Genomic DNA, 13,577 nt, shown 5'->3' on the forward strand with positions numbered 1-13,577 from the left:
CCTTGGCAGTCTCAGGGGTGTGCTGCGTTGGGGCAGGGGACTTCCCCCACTCTGCGTGTCTCTTCCTTCCCGGGCCGGCCGATATGAAGCGTGACCAAGACGCACCGTCTGACTCAGGGGTCCCACTACGGGTCCCGCAGTGGAGTGGAGGTTCCCGGCTGGAACCTCCCCACCTCCACCGCGGTGCACCCGGCAAACAAGGTTGTTTCTCGAGCCCTCACTGTTAATTAAGTAATGTTATTGAAGAACTGAAATGCATAAAATTGAAAGTTAATATGTATCATATCCCTCGGCTAGCTGCTAACGGCTATCAATCCTTTTGGAGCTTTTTCTGGTGCCTGAGAGGAGGTTCAACCATGTCCGTTCGGCCTCGTGTGGACCCTCTCGCCTTTTCACCACCTGGACGGCGGCTTTGGACGTCACCCGCGCTTTCATCGCCGCCTGGGTGTCGCGCTTCTGGACCCCGTCTCGCCTCGACAGTTTCGGACGTCGCCCATGCCTTTGTCGGGCCGTGGGTGGCGTGCTTCGGGAACCTGTCTGGCCTCTCCCTTCGCCTCGGCGGTTTCGGACATCGCCCATGCCTTCATCGGCCTGTGGGTGGCGCGCTTCGGGACCCTGCCTGGCCTCTCCTCTTACCGCGGCTCACGGTTCGCCTCGACGGCGGCTTCGGACGGCGCCCCGTCTGACCCCGTCTGACCCTGTCTGGCCTCTTCCCTGTCCACGGCTCCTTCCTCCCGGGGATACTGCTCCTGCCCCCCGGGACCCGGCTCCTTCCTCCCGAGGACTTCGTGCCCGTCGCCGCTGTGCCCTCGCCTGCGGCCGGGCAGCGCTCCTTCCTGCTGGGGACCACCGGGTTATTCACAACCGTCGCGGCTCAGCGACCCGGCTTTCACCGACTGGCGGGTGATGGCTTCATTCGCCACGACGCCTACTGCGGCCCCCTTACGACGGCCCGTTCCGGCCCGCCCCCCACCCCCGGTGGGGATGCCCTCGCCCTCGTTAGGGCCCCTACCCTCTCCTGCGGCCCCCTTACGACGGCCCGTTCCATGGCCCGGCCCTCACCTGCAACCCCTTCTCTTCGGCCCCTGTGGTGCTTCCTCCCGGACGCGAGGATTATGCCATGTTTGAATTCTGGGGGGGCTTGTGTGGTGACCACTGTATAACATGTCATAATTCACTCATGGAACTACAGTTAAGGGTGTTGTTTCCACACGGGCATATGTGTTGCCCTTTCTCTCTCTCTTGTCGTCCCGGGCTGCGACCCAACAACATCTCTATTTCTGCTGCTCATTAAAGCAATTTTGTACCTCCATTGCACCGCCTCCGACTCCCTATCTCTCGGCACTACAATAATTAATTTGCACAGTGCCTGTAAACCGGAGGAGAACGCTGGCATTTCTCCTCCTACTTGAAAGACTACGGAGGGATAGGGTCTGCAAAATTCGTTTATTTTGGGGATGGGCCGGATGCTCTGACCGGTCCACTTCCTGCCCGGCGCCTCTGCAACGCCAGTTGCAATGAATGGAAAAACCTGTGTTTTCTCCGCATCGTCGGATTTAGTGTGATCAGACATTAGTTTTATTTATGCTATTATACATAGGCCTATGCCATTTCGATTTGCAGGCAACCTCTTGTGGGCCAGAAAAATGCCGGATTCGGCCCGTGGGCCACTAGTTGAATAGGCCTGCTTTAAGACTTTATAAAGAGTTGTTCGCTTATATAAGTTGCATGTTTTTCCCTAGTTGCGGACATCTAGCCTACTGACTGTGTTCCCAAGAACACAATTATATTCACAATTGTTTTCTAAGTTGCATCTCCCCCATCAATGTAAAATGTGTAATAATAACTGCCTCGTTGAGTGTGAAACTCGGGAGAAAATACTAAATCAGTTCCATTTCTTAAGATCTGTGTTAAAAGAAAAACACCATTTGTATTCAATTGTCAACATATCAGCTGACTTGAATGCTGAGTTTAAGAGTCACTTAAAAGGGTAGAACCATTCATTTTTTCAGTTAAACATTTTTTATTTCATGGAAATACAACATAACTTAAATCCGTCGCAGGAACCTTGTTGTACATTTTATTATTCTTTTCTCCACTTTTTGTACTTCAAAACATGGTCACTTGTACAACAATATCATAAACAAAGCCTCATGTCACAAATGAAGCCATTGATGACAATAAATTACACTTGCCATGCTAAGGTTTTGAGATGATACATTGGTACCTTCATTTTTACTAGATTAACCTTTAAATGAACAATACGTCGAGTTGAATAAATATGATAAAAAGACACCGGAGTTACAAAAGAAAGTTTGTTCATTCAAAACGGAGCAGAAAAAGATCAAAGGGCAGCTTAGGGATAGTTTCTTCTTAATAATTCATTTGTTTTCCTTCATATGAAAAAAAAATAAGGACACATTTTGCATATTCTGATAACACTGCTAAATCTAAAGCCAACAATAGTAAATACTGACTATATTAGGAAACTGCCCTTTAATGATAGCTGACATTTTTGTTAAGATGTTTCCTTTATGTGCAGAATATGTCATAGGTCTGCTAGATAAACATCATCCATTCACACTCAGAACAGGTTAATCTAGCACTGTCTTTATACAACCTGGAGGTATTTTCTAATCTTCTTCCTTGAATGTTTTTTTTTTACTCTTGAAAAAACAAACACATTTGCCCAGATGAAGATGTGTCTTTTCAAAAATTGTAAATAATATCACTGTATTGATGTACAGAATATAAAAAATCTTTTCAACAGACAAAAAATAAAGTCAATGAGATTTTCTTGCAGAGAGGCAAGTATACCGAGGATGAGTACATTAAAAAATATTAATAATTAAAAACAAGAACAATTACAACACTCAACACTTCACTTAGTTCAACAGTGAAATTTACAGTGGAATTGGTACCCAATAAAAATGTGTTGGGAGGAAGCGAGAAAAAACAGATGGTGGGAAGGCGGGAGTGATAAATAAAAGCAAATCAAGAATGCGATGTACCTTTGAAAGCAAGCAGGTGAGGTAAATGCATCATGATAGACACTGTGCACCATGAAACAGGGTAGATCAGATTATTATACAAATGAGTTTGATCACAATAAACAAGTTTGGGCCATAATAGAGGAGACACTATGGTTATTAAGTGGTGCTAGAACGGTTAGTAACTTTAGTAGCACTTAAGTGCACCATGTTAAAATATCTTTATATAACTTAGAAAAATTAGCTCTTCTGTTGCATTATTTTGTCTTTTTTTTCTTAAACCTTGTTCGATTTTATTTGCTCCTGATTGCCAATTCTGAAAGGCGTTTAGGAGTCCCAACAGCTCGGACTTCAAACAAGTGGCTTCCGATTTTAAGATAGAGATTCTCTTTTGGCATTTGTGTTCAATCCACATGTGTGCAGCGGAAGGAGTGAGACAAGGCATGCATGAGTCTGAGTGAGAGCCACACAGATAGTAAAATAAGAAAAAAGATAAAGGTGTGAGTATACACTTCTGCCTCTGGCCTGGTCCACTTCTGAGTGCTTCAAGGATTCATAGACAGCCACATTTTGGATAGAGGAACTGTTTGATTGTATTCTATACCCCTAGGAGATCAGGAGGAGGCAGAAATTAGTATCACAGCTATGTTTGTTTTAAGTATGTGTGTGTTCAATATGTGTGAAGGGTGTATTTCAACAGGTGGTAGCCAGGGATTGGTGTATAGGAGGCTGGAAACAGCGAACGTGCTCCACAGTGGAACTGTCCGTCTCCACCGCCTTCATGTACTTGTTGAGGATGGCGAAGATCTCATTGTTAAGGATCTGGTACTTCCTAATGCGGTCCGCCATCTTCTTCAGGGGCTGTGAAGAAAAATAAAAAGGAATAAATCCAACATATCAAGAGATGTGTTTATGAAACGCTAAGGGAGAAAATGAAGGAAAGGTTGGAAAGCAAGAGGTGTTACATCAATTAAATGATATGTGTTTAGCTATAGAGAGAGGGGGCAGAGGGTGATGAGTAATACAAAGAGAGAAACATGGCTTAGAAAAATATCGGTTTTTATCGTTTGTTATTGATTTCTAAAAAGGTGAAATTTTCCCAAAAAAACTGCTGTGTCGCTCTAACAACTCTCTTTTTCTCTGTTTTCTCCAAACAAATGAAGAACATAAAAATCCATCATGTCCTGTGTACATTTTATTTTCCTGATGCTCAAAGTGAACATCAGAAGGAACGTTGAGGTATACCCACCACATTTTTGATGATCTCATCCTTGCCGTCCTGTCTTTGGACTTTGAGCAGGTGGTAGCAGAAGTCGAAGAGGTCAAAGCGACGCTGCTGTCCCAACAGCACGATGATGGCACAGCCGGCCCAGTTCAGCCCGTCCCCGAAGCACTGCCTGAAAGCCAAGGAAAATATAACTCATTAATGACGTCTGCATTAAAGTGAGGAACTCGTTTTGGACAAGCTGAAGAAGTATTAGCAACACGAATTGCAGTTTAGTACAGTTTTTGTGTCAAAAAATTGCAGAAGATGTATCAGCTCTGCTAAACTGTGTGTCATTATCTCCCCTCTTCTGATTCAAGAGTAGGCTATAGTGTTTCTATCAGCTGCTGATGGTGAACGAAGAGTCTGCAAGAAGCAAAGATGGCCTATTTCTTTGTATTATAATCTTTTTCATGAGTATGAGCAGGAAGAGCGTTACATTAGCCCCGAAAAAATCACTTTACCTTTAATACATTTGTCTTTGTCTAAAAATGCCAACTCTTTTCTAAGCTTTAAGTAAAGAATTCTGCAATAATTTGTTTATATCTTTTAACTCAGTAAACTAATTCCGCATTAAATCAAAATAAAAAAAGACAAAGGAATGAAGTCAAAGTAAAATATAACCCATTTGTATACAGTATCGACAAACCAAAACAGAGTTTTAAGTAACACCTTTGAGAGGCACTGCTACACTGAACACTGATCAGGGGCCACTTACTCTGCGGTGAACTCGTGTGTGCCAACTGGGATGCAGTAGACGAACTGCATGGCGCTCCACAGGCGGTGGAACTCCATACACTCGTCGACATGCATCACACCGTTGGTGGGGGGGGGCCCGCGCCACACCCCGTCCTGCAGGAAGCTGCGGATGCGCGTCAGGATGACCTCGAACATGGAGAGGCCGCAGCACAGACGCTCTTTGGTGAGCAGGTCCCCCTCACGGGCAATGGCAATTTGCTGGTAACAAGAACAACCATGATACTTTCTTAATAAAAAATGTCAAAGGAAAGTTGTATCATCAAGTGTTGGATATGAAAAGAAGGAGAAATATATACATCTTTAAGTTTGCTTATAAAAAATGACTCGATATTAACCTGTGGGGTTCCCAACCTCTCAATTAGAGGCACAAGGTGGAGAGGGGCGTACTTCGCTTCCAGCCTTTTCATCCTCACCTCCAGACGCTCTCCCTCTGTACAACACAGGAAAAAAAATGTATGAAGATATACATATTGTACAAAAAACCAAACAAATCAATGGGTTCGAACTGGACTTTTTTTCCACCATCTGCCTTGCATTTAAACCTTTAGTATACCTTTGATGTAGACTCTGGGCAGAATGTTCTGGAAGGGGGCGGCATGGAGCAGGTCACACACTTCTTCCTGGGACTAAGGTTTAAGAAAAACACACCAAAAAGGGTCATTTCAAATCAAAGAACATCACCCACTTTGCTTTACCATGCAGGTAGCCACAAGGATGAAATAGATTTTTAAAGAACCCATCCCCCAACACTCCTAGCTTAATGCATTAATTTAGACCTAAAATGTTAGCAGGATAGCTTATAAAGCATATTGTAGATGCGTAAAGAAATCTGCCATGAGCTCCATGCTGGAGGAGAATTCTGATGATTGACACTATTTTTAGCTTATGCAGAGAAGAAGATAAAATGGCTGAATGAATGGGTGTTTATCATGAAGCTATAATGACAGGCAAATTACTGACAGAATTATAAATGTGTCACACAAAATCTAATCTGGTTAAGCAGCATAACGTCAATTTACCATACATCTTAAAGTTGAGGTTGGCAGTTTATGTTTGGAGACATTGGGCAATATTCTATCATTTCTTTGCAAATTTGAAGTACTGTAAAACCCTTTTAGATAGCATACTTTGATTTAAGGCGTCGCTAGCTACACATTCGGCAAAGCGTTTCAGAGATGTTTAGAAAATGTTGCTATTTTTCAAACTTTTGTCAAGATACCTTTAGTAACGTACCTTTGTTAAGATACCTTTGGTAAGATACTTTTGGTAAGATACCTTCTTATCTTACCATTGCAGACTGGAGCCTTGGGCCTTTTGCTTCGGATAGCAGGAGAATTTACTATAAACCTTTTTCTCTGAAACGCTTTGCCTATATTGTCTATATGTTTCTGATCTGAAGTCTGGTTGCTTTCCAGTGTAAGAAGATGTTGCCAATGCAGGAAGCAATATTTTCCTGCAGGATATTCTGTCTTGAATGAGGTTTTCAACATCTAGGACATGCATGTCTAGTTATCTCTAAAATGATCTGTCAGTCTCCTGGCACAGGCTAGATTGTTTAAAGCCTGAAAACAGAACCAGGAAGAGGTGCAGACGTTTAGTTTTCCCTTAGGCCACTTGATTATTTATACTATAAAAAAGATACAAAATGCTAAATTATTGCCCATTGACTTGTGAAAATGAACTGCCTACCCCAGCTTTAATAAACACTAACCCTTCTGGGTAAAATGTCACTGTGTTAGTAACATTCAAGCTATTTGTGCTATGTTAGGTCATTCTTAATCATCTAGGTGTTTTTCGTGGTGATTGTTAGTCAAGACAACATGCTGTGAGTCAAACTATATGCAGACAGGTAGCCTAGATGGCGCTGAATGAGAAAAGAGCCATGCAAATGGTAGAAAAAGCAACACACACACACACACACACACACACACACTTACAAGTAGTCCAAACTAACATACAGACAAACACTGTACACACAATGATCAGTGCTGCCTGACAGAAATGGTTGGTAGAGTGACAGTTGCGTAGATGTATGTAGACATGCACCAGCAAGAGAGCCAATAGAGTGTAAAAGAAGAAGAGTTAAGCACAAATCTGTACCAACAACCAACCAGAAATATACCAGCACCTCATCCATGGAAGAAAAGGACATTAGAATTATATTATATAGCAGCCAAAAATGTTTTTTTATATATATTTATGACTCTTTTGAGCAAATTTCGTGCTTCAAATTCAGATACCTTTTTCAGGTTTTTGTGTGAAAAGGGACATTTCACTTAATTTCTAATAAAATCAAAGAGTAAAACTGTCTTAGTCCCTTTGCTTCCATGGCTGACTGGGGGTGAAACCATGTGTGCAAAACTAACATAGTGGGAAAAAAAGAATATATAGAAACACAGCAGCCAACACCAACAGGAGATAAAAAGAGGGAGAAAGTCATTCAGTGTCTGGGTTATTTTGGAACCAAAGAGAAAGCCTAAATCCTTACCACCTGAGGGAGTAGCCAGCGTGTAATGAAAAATAAAGTTGCAATTCAGAGATTAAAAAACACATCAAAGATCAAACAAACTTTGGGGGCACCTGGACTGGGCGACTGACAGTTTTAGGCACCCAGGTTATTCGCCCACACAAAAACATGGCAGTGCAGAAAGCTACACTAAGGGATTTGAACAGTGTAGAGATTAGGAAAGCAGTGGAATAAGCAGACAACAAAGACTGCAACGCAAGTTATAATCATCATTTCAAAACAACAAAGAAAAAAGAGGAAGCTAGAGTCAATAGCGTCATACAGTAATGTAATAGTTTAAAGGGAAAAACAAAAGGAAATGTCGTACCAGAGCTTGCTCGATGAGAAGGCAGAAGAGGATGGCGTTTCCCACCTCCCTTAGGCTCTGGAAGACATCTGTCTTCAGCTCAGCATACTCAATGATATCCTTGAGCTGATGGTGGAAGAACTCCAAGATACCTGAAATGGCAGAAATGAAATTAAAACCATGATATCACACAAAAAAACCCACATTTTTGCTAAAGCTAAATCTGCCGAAGTGCCCTTCAGCAAGGCACCTAACCCCCAACTGCTCACTGGCGCCGGCTAGACTGGCTGCCTCCGCTCTGACCTCTCAACTGCATGTGCATGTGTGCATATAACTGTGTGTGTATTTGTATATGTATGTGCATTTTCTAAAAAGTGTGTACTGTGTGTACTGTATGACCTGTATAGAAAACGCATGTGTGTGAAACTGAATTTCCCCCTCGGGGGATTAATAAAGGTCCATCTTCTCTTCTCTTCTATCACCCTTTTATTTCTTGCAGTCAAGCAGTAGGCAGCTGCTAATACCTCATTGGTCATTGACCCACATTTTAAGCATCACAGCAGATGGAGGATCATTAACTGCTGACATAGATGACACGCAGTAATCCAGGTACAGTACATCAGTAATCTGGAGATTACTATGCCCTCCTCATAATAGGTATATGCCATCTGAGTGGCCTCTAATCTGTACACACAGCAACAGGTAAGTAGTTCAAAACACATTTTATTTTATCGGATGTTCATCCTGAGCTCCGATAATGGTATACAGTGAACTGTGTAGGCAAATCCCAACACTCAGACCTATGAATAAGAAAGCATGTCCTTTGAAACACATTAAAAACAAATGTTTGATTAATTGCCATTACAGCATAAAATCATGCATTATATTATATCACACTTTCAATCTAGGCTTCAAATAAATCCCCATTTCATTTAACATACAGAATTTTTAGTCCGTTTCTTTTCAACTCCCAAAATGATAAGCTCCTGTCTCCATTTTTTCTCTTGAGATGTCCAGAAATTAATAATGAATATTGAGAAGTTTCAGGTTTGAATTGGTTATAAGTTTCAACATATATTGTTAAATATATTTTTTAAACAAACATTTCTGACCTCTAAGGACAACAGACTGTTTTGAAGGGAAGCACGATGGCTAAATAGGACACTATTTACTACATTTGAAAGCATTTCTGGCCTTTATTGTGGTTCTGTATTGCACTTTGACAAACAAATCACTTGCAACTCTTTTATGTGTTTGTTTTTTTCCTAATATATGACACCACCTATCCCAAACTTGATTACATTGCAGCAGAATTGCTATTTTCCCACATTGGCTTGTTAACACCACTCCTAACTGCTGGCTGTTAGATTATTGTTGATGCAGCGGTTCACATGTCGTCAGCATTTTTCTTCTGCTGGCTGTGAGCTGTAAACACCTAACTGCTGCTTCAAGTGATAGCTTTTTCCAGTAATGTTTCCAAGCCCTGACTGCTCTCAAAGAAGTAGCACTAAACACTAGAGTGCTTAGCAAGGAGGAGGAAAGAGCTATTGTTAAATTGGGAATGGGATAGCGTTGAAGTGTACGGAACGTTGCCACAAATTAAATTAACTGAACCCAATAGCACATTAATATAAATCTGATTTGAGTCTCATTGAGCGTGCGTCTTTTTGATATGTCCACCAAATACATGGGAGTTGATGTTGCAAATACTACATATATGTCCCTACATATATGTATTTGCCTGAACAGTAGGGCCTATGGACTCACCTGGGGAGCCGTACTCATGGCGCGGCAGGCGGCAGATCTTGGGCATGACTTCGATCAGTGTTTTTACGTACTGCAGGATGGTGCCCTGTAACTGCAAAGTGACATAACAATATAGATAGTTAAGGTACAGATAGGCTACAGGGAAGACAAAAACACAGCTAGAATCAAGCACACTGAGGAAGGAACCATATGCGGTGGAAAATGGAGATAAATACCAGGCTCTTGACAATCTTGAGCAGCTCCTCCATCACTACAGCGATGCCTTGGTAACCAAGGAGACGGCAGATGGTCTTGAAGTGGGGCGGGCCGACAAAGTTTCTGTAAGAGCTGTATATGTGGGAGTAGGCAATGTTCAGAGGCTGAGAAGAGAGGGAGAGACGAGAAGATGTGTTAGGAACAGAAGGAAGACGGGTCTTAAGGAAAGTCTGTCCAATTTCAAAACATCAGTGGCCCCATACCTTGGACCCATACAGGTAGTAAGGCTGCACGTTGGCTGGCTTGTCTCTTTGAGGCTCCTGGGTGAAGGGAATGGCTGTACGTACAAAGCTGATGAGAGGAAGCAACGTTAATAACCAAAAGATTGAACAAAATCTACCAAAGAAAAAAAAGGAGAAGAATCTCTGCAACTGAACTTACCGGTTTGTGGATCCGTTGTAGCAGTAGTTGGGGAGGAAGTCGAAGTTGAGCTCCCAGAAAACGTGGAGCGTGATTCGTCCGTAGGGGGCGGAGACGTTGTGGTTGGCCTCGCGGAACATGGCGTCGAAGCTGTCCAGAGTCAGGTGCTTGCAGAGGAGCCGGTGGGTTAGTCTGTTGATCTCCAGGAGCCACTCCAGCTCCTGGAGGGGAGAGATACGGGGAGTAAGAGAATGGAAAGTTGAGATGGGAGGGTATGTAAATTATAAATGTATAACCTGTTAACAATGTGGTCAGTAACCTAATCACAATATTAAAAGTAGAGTCCCTTTATTACTTTCCGATACTTTCAAATGACCTTAATAACAAATAAAGAAAAGACAAAAGATATATCAATAAGATAACTTATTTTAACTTTATACACACTTGTGTATTCTGTAACAAAACAATCTCTTTGTAGATGCAGACAATGCTTATATCCTGGTCAACAACTTTTTTTAGAATGCAGAGCTATTTAGAGAACTATTGATATTTGGGATTACACCGCACGGTATTCAACTCCAGGTAGGGCCTGTAAGTGAGTAGCATGCTAAAAAGCAGAAATTGGAGAAGAGGAACTATTCTTCCTCTATCCTTGTATTTACCTGTCATAGCAAAAAGAGCTGCATTCCAAACCACTTACTTTTAACGTTCAGTGTGTACTGCAGCTACCCTTACAAATGACGTACTGTTGCATTCATTATGCAAAAAGAAAATGTTTAACTAAAAAAAAAAAAAGATTATATGGATACAATAATAATAACAACAACAACAACAACAACAATAATAATAATAATAACTGTTATCATAATTATCTTAATTATCATAGTTTATATAAAAATAGGATGAGATATTAAACTGTCTTGTTATCTGAACATGGACATGGAGTTTGTTTTACTTTATTATTTTCTTTTCACCCCGGAAATGGGTGTATGTATACGTGTACATATGTATGTGTATGTATATATAGAATTTTGTTTAATTGTGCGCAAATTAAATGACTGATTTATATTCTTTCTTTATCCTGCAACTGGATAAAGTGGATACCGGGAGGGCTACCTCTGTATATGCTTTCTGCCCTCCAGCTTCTACTAATTTGGTTTGTTTGTCGGATATATAACGTGTTTAATATTGAAAAAGTTGGATAAAGAAAAATAAATAATAACATGCTTGGAATTTAGTTTGGTCAGAGTAGCCCAAAAACGGTGTGCTCATGTGCATGTCTTGTTTAAAATGCATTTCAACACTATAGTCCTGCTAATAATCCCCCCCAGTGATGTCCCTGTTGTGATCTTACCACGATGGAAGTGAGGTCCTCGCTCTCAAAGCGGCTGATGGCGTGGTCCAGGGACTTGTACATCGCTGCCGAGATCCTCTGGGTGATCAGACGGTTCAGGTCAATGGAGCGGCCTAACAGCTGCAAGACACAGGATGGATGGTTAAGAATAACAGTAAAACACACAACAAGAAGGTGCAGAGGACAGTTTTCATGTCTCCCATACCTGTACGTGTCTCTGTTTGAGCAGCGTCTCGTAGCGGTTTGAGGGAGGGTACGGGATGATCACGCCATAGTTTTTACACTCTGCTCTGAAGCGCTTATCTAAGAGGACGCTGTGGAAACAAACGTGATTTAGAAAATACAGAGTGAACAAAAAAAGAAGCATATACAGAGGAAGTCACTTCTCCTACCTTCCAGCCATTGCTTTGTAGTAGGCAAATATCTGATCAGCTAACTTGTAGACAAACTGGTCGAAGCAGAGGTTTACCTAAGAGCAAAGAAAACACTATGAGGTCACAGAGGAAAAGATCAATGCATTGTATTTGAAATGTATTCATCTTGCGGCTTACCTCAGCCTCGATTTCATCATAAAGGAACTGCTTCTTGAACTTAGTGAGAGCGTAGTAGCCGCTGTCGTTATACAAGTCTAGAGGATACAGCACATATCTGGAGGAGAAAGAAGGGTGGTTATAATAATGTCAATTTTCGTGAGTTAAAAACATAACGTGAGTTTTGGGCTGGAAGTGTTAGTCTTACTCCATCATGGAGGGCTCCTTGGTCTCCAGGATGTGGTCGGTGAGGATCCAGGGCATGGACATCTCAATGGGGAACTGGATCCTGCGACCCATGGTCAGCTCCAGGAAGAACTCTCTGAACCACAGCTGGGACAGGTCGCAGCACTGCTGCAGGGCCTCTGCACCAGCGAGAGACAATTATTAAGATCTAGAGGTATTACAGCTTGTCGAGAAAATACTGAATGTACTCTTTCAAGGACAGAGGTGCAAATGATGACAAAGGCCCAAGTGTAACAGTGTATGTGGCAGGATGTATGATTAACTAGAAGACCGATTCAGGACGCACGTTGTTTTAGGCATGATAGCTATGTGACAACGATAACATGATGGATAATATTGCGCCCATATGATCATTTCTTACTGGGCCTTAGCTAATCTGAACAAAACAATCGGTATCACTGCTTTGCAACCGCGTATTTCAATTTTGGTTTTACGTCTAACACCCTCTGCTTGTTATATAGGCATTGTGAAGCACACTGTTTCTGGGGAACTTAGCTTGTGCCCATTATGCTCTGTATGTTGATGCACTAACTTCCATTTCTTCGCCAGAGGCCATAATAAATACTTGCTTCATGAATTATTGAAACTCAAGGCCGGTGAACGAGTGCATGATTTTTTTTCAAACATAAAACTTATTTTAAACACACATGGAAATTGTGTTCTTGCTATATGTTTATACAAGAGTCCAGTGTTTCCCCTAGGATGGAGCGTCATAGCAGCGCGGGTTGCTAAGCGTCACGTGGCCCAGCATAATGTGAGCGCGGAGCGCGTGTTGTCTTGGAATTTCGGTGTGGTGTGCGTGTGCGCAACGTTGCGCGCCGCCAATTGTTTCTATGTGTCAGCCACAAGAAAGGGCTCTGGAGTCCTATAACCAGCGGACCGGTTCTAGAACAATTTTTGCTGCCCTAGGCTGCAGATTTTAGGCCGACATTTTATGTGCTAAAAAGAATAAATGGAAAAATCTCTTACAAAAGACAAATACACTTGCAAAAACAGAAACTTATTGAACATGGCGTAATAGACGTCAAAATGGCTTCAAATGTATTCAGTATTGGTATGAACATGTCTTGAAGATTGCCCCCGGCGGTGGAGCGTCACATCCTCTAGGTGGTCCGGGGGTATGCTCCCCCGGGAGATTTTTTTGAACATTTTTACAGTAAAATGCTTTCAATGTGGTGCCACTTTGAGCAAGCACAATTATAGAGAAACTGACTAGGGGGGGTTCCAACTCTGTGAGGA

The 13,577-nt window shown here is 42.1% G+C and overlaps 1 protein-coding gene across 1 annotated transcript in view; it reads right to left on the reverse strand.

Moving 5' to 3' along the window:
• Positions 1 to 2,205: 2,205 nt before the first annotated feature.
• The window catches only part of LOC104957138 (cytoplasmic FMR1-interacting protein 2-like), a 12,925-nt gene continuing 1,553 nt past the window's right edge, over positions 2,206 to 13,577 (reverse strand). Inside the window, exons 2-16 of the mRNA XM_010784750.1 lie at positions 12,301 to 12,470; positions 12,114 to 12,210; positions 11,955 to 12,031; positions 11,768 to 11,876; positions 11,563 to 11,682; positions 10,230 to 10,429; positions 10,052 to 10,139; positions 9,809 to 9,952; positions 9,594 to 9,684; positions 7,848 to 7,978; positions 5,567 to 5,639; positions 5,349 to 5,443; positions 4,973 to 5,211; positions 4,240 to 4,387; positions 2,206 to 3,851 (exon numbers count right to left, since the gene is read on the reverse strand). Coding sequence (XP_010783052.1) covers positions 3,684 to 3,851; positions 4,240 to 4,387; positions 4,973 to 5,211; positions 5,349 to 5,443; positions 5,567 to 5,639; positions 7,848 to 7,978; positions 9,594 to 9,684; positions 9,809 to 9,952; positions 10,052 to 10,139; positions 10,230 to 10,429; positions 11,563 to 11,682; positions 11,768 to 11,876; positions 11,955 to 12,031; positions 12,114 to 12,210; positions 12,301 to 12,470 — 1,950 coding nt within the window. The 3' untranslated portion in view covers positions 2,206 to 3,683. The remainder of the gene's footprint in view (positions 3,852 to 4,239; positions 4,388 to 4,972; positions 5,212 to 5,348; positions 5,444 to 5,566; positions 5,640 to 7,847; positions 7,979 to 9,593; positions 9,685 to 9,808; positions 9,953 to 10,051; positions 10,140 to 10,229; positions 10,430 to 11,562; positions 11,683 to 11,767; positions 11,877 to 11,954; positions 12,032 to 12,113; positions 12,211 to 12,300; positions 12,471 to 13,577) is intronic.

The sequence above is a fragment of the Notothenia coriiceps genome, unplaced genomic scaffold (genome assembly GCF_000735185.1).
Source record: "Notothenia coriiceps isolate Sejong01 unplaced genomic scaffold, NC01 NC01_scaffold00026424, whole genome shotgun sequence".
NCBI classification, from domain to species: Eukaryota; Metazoa; Chordata; class Actinopteri; order Perciformes; family Nototheniidae; genus Notothenia; species Notothenia coriiceps.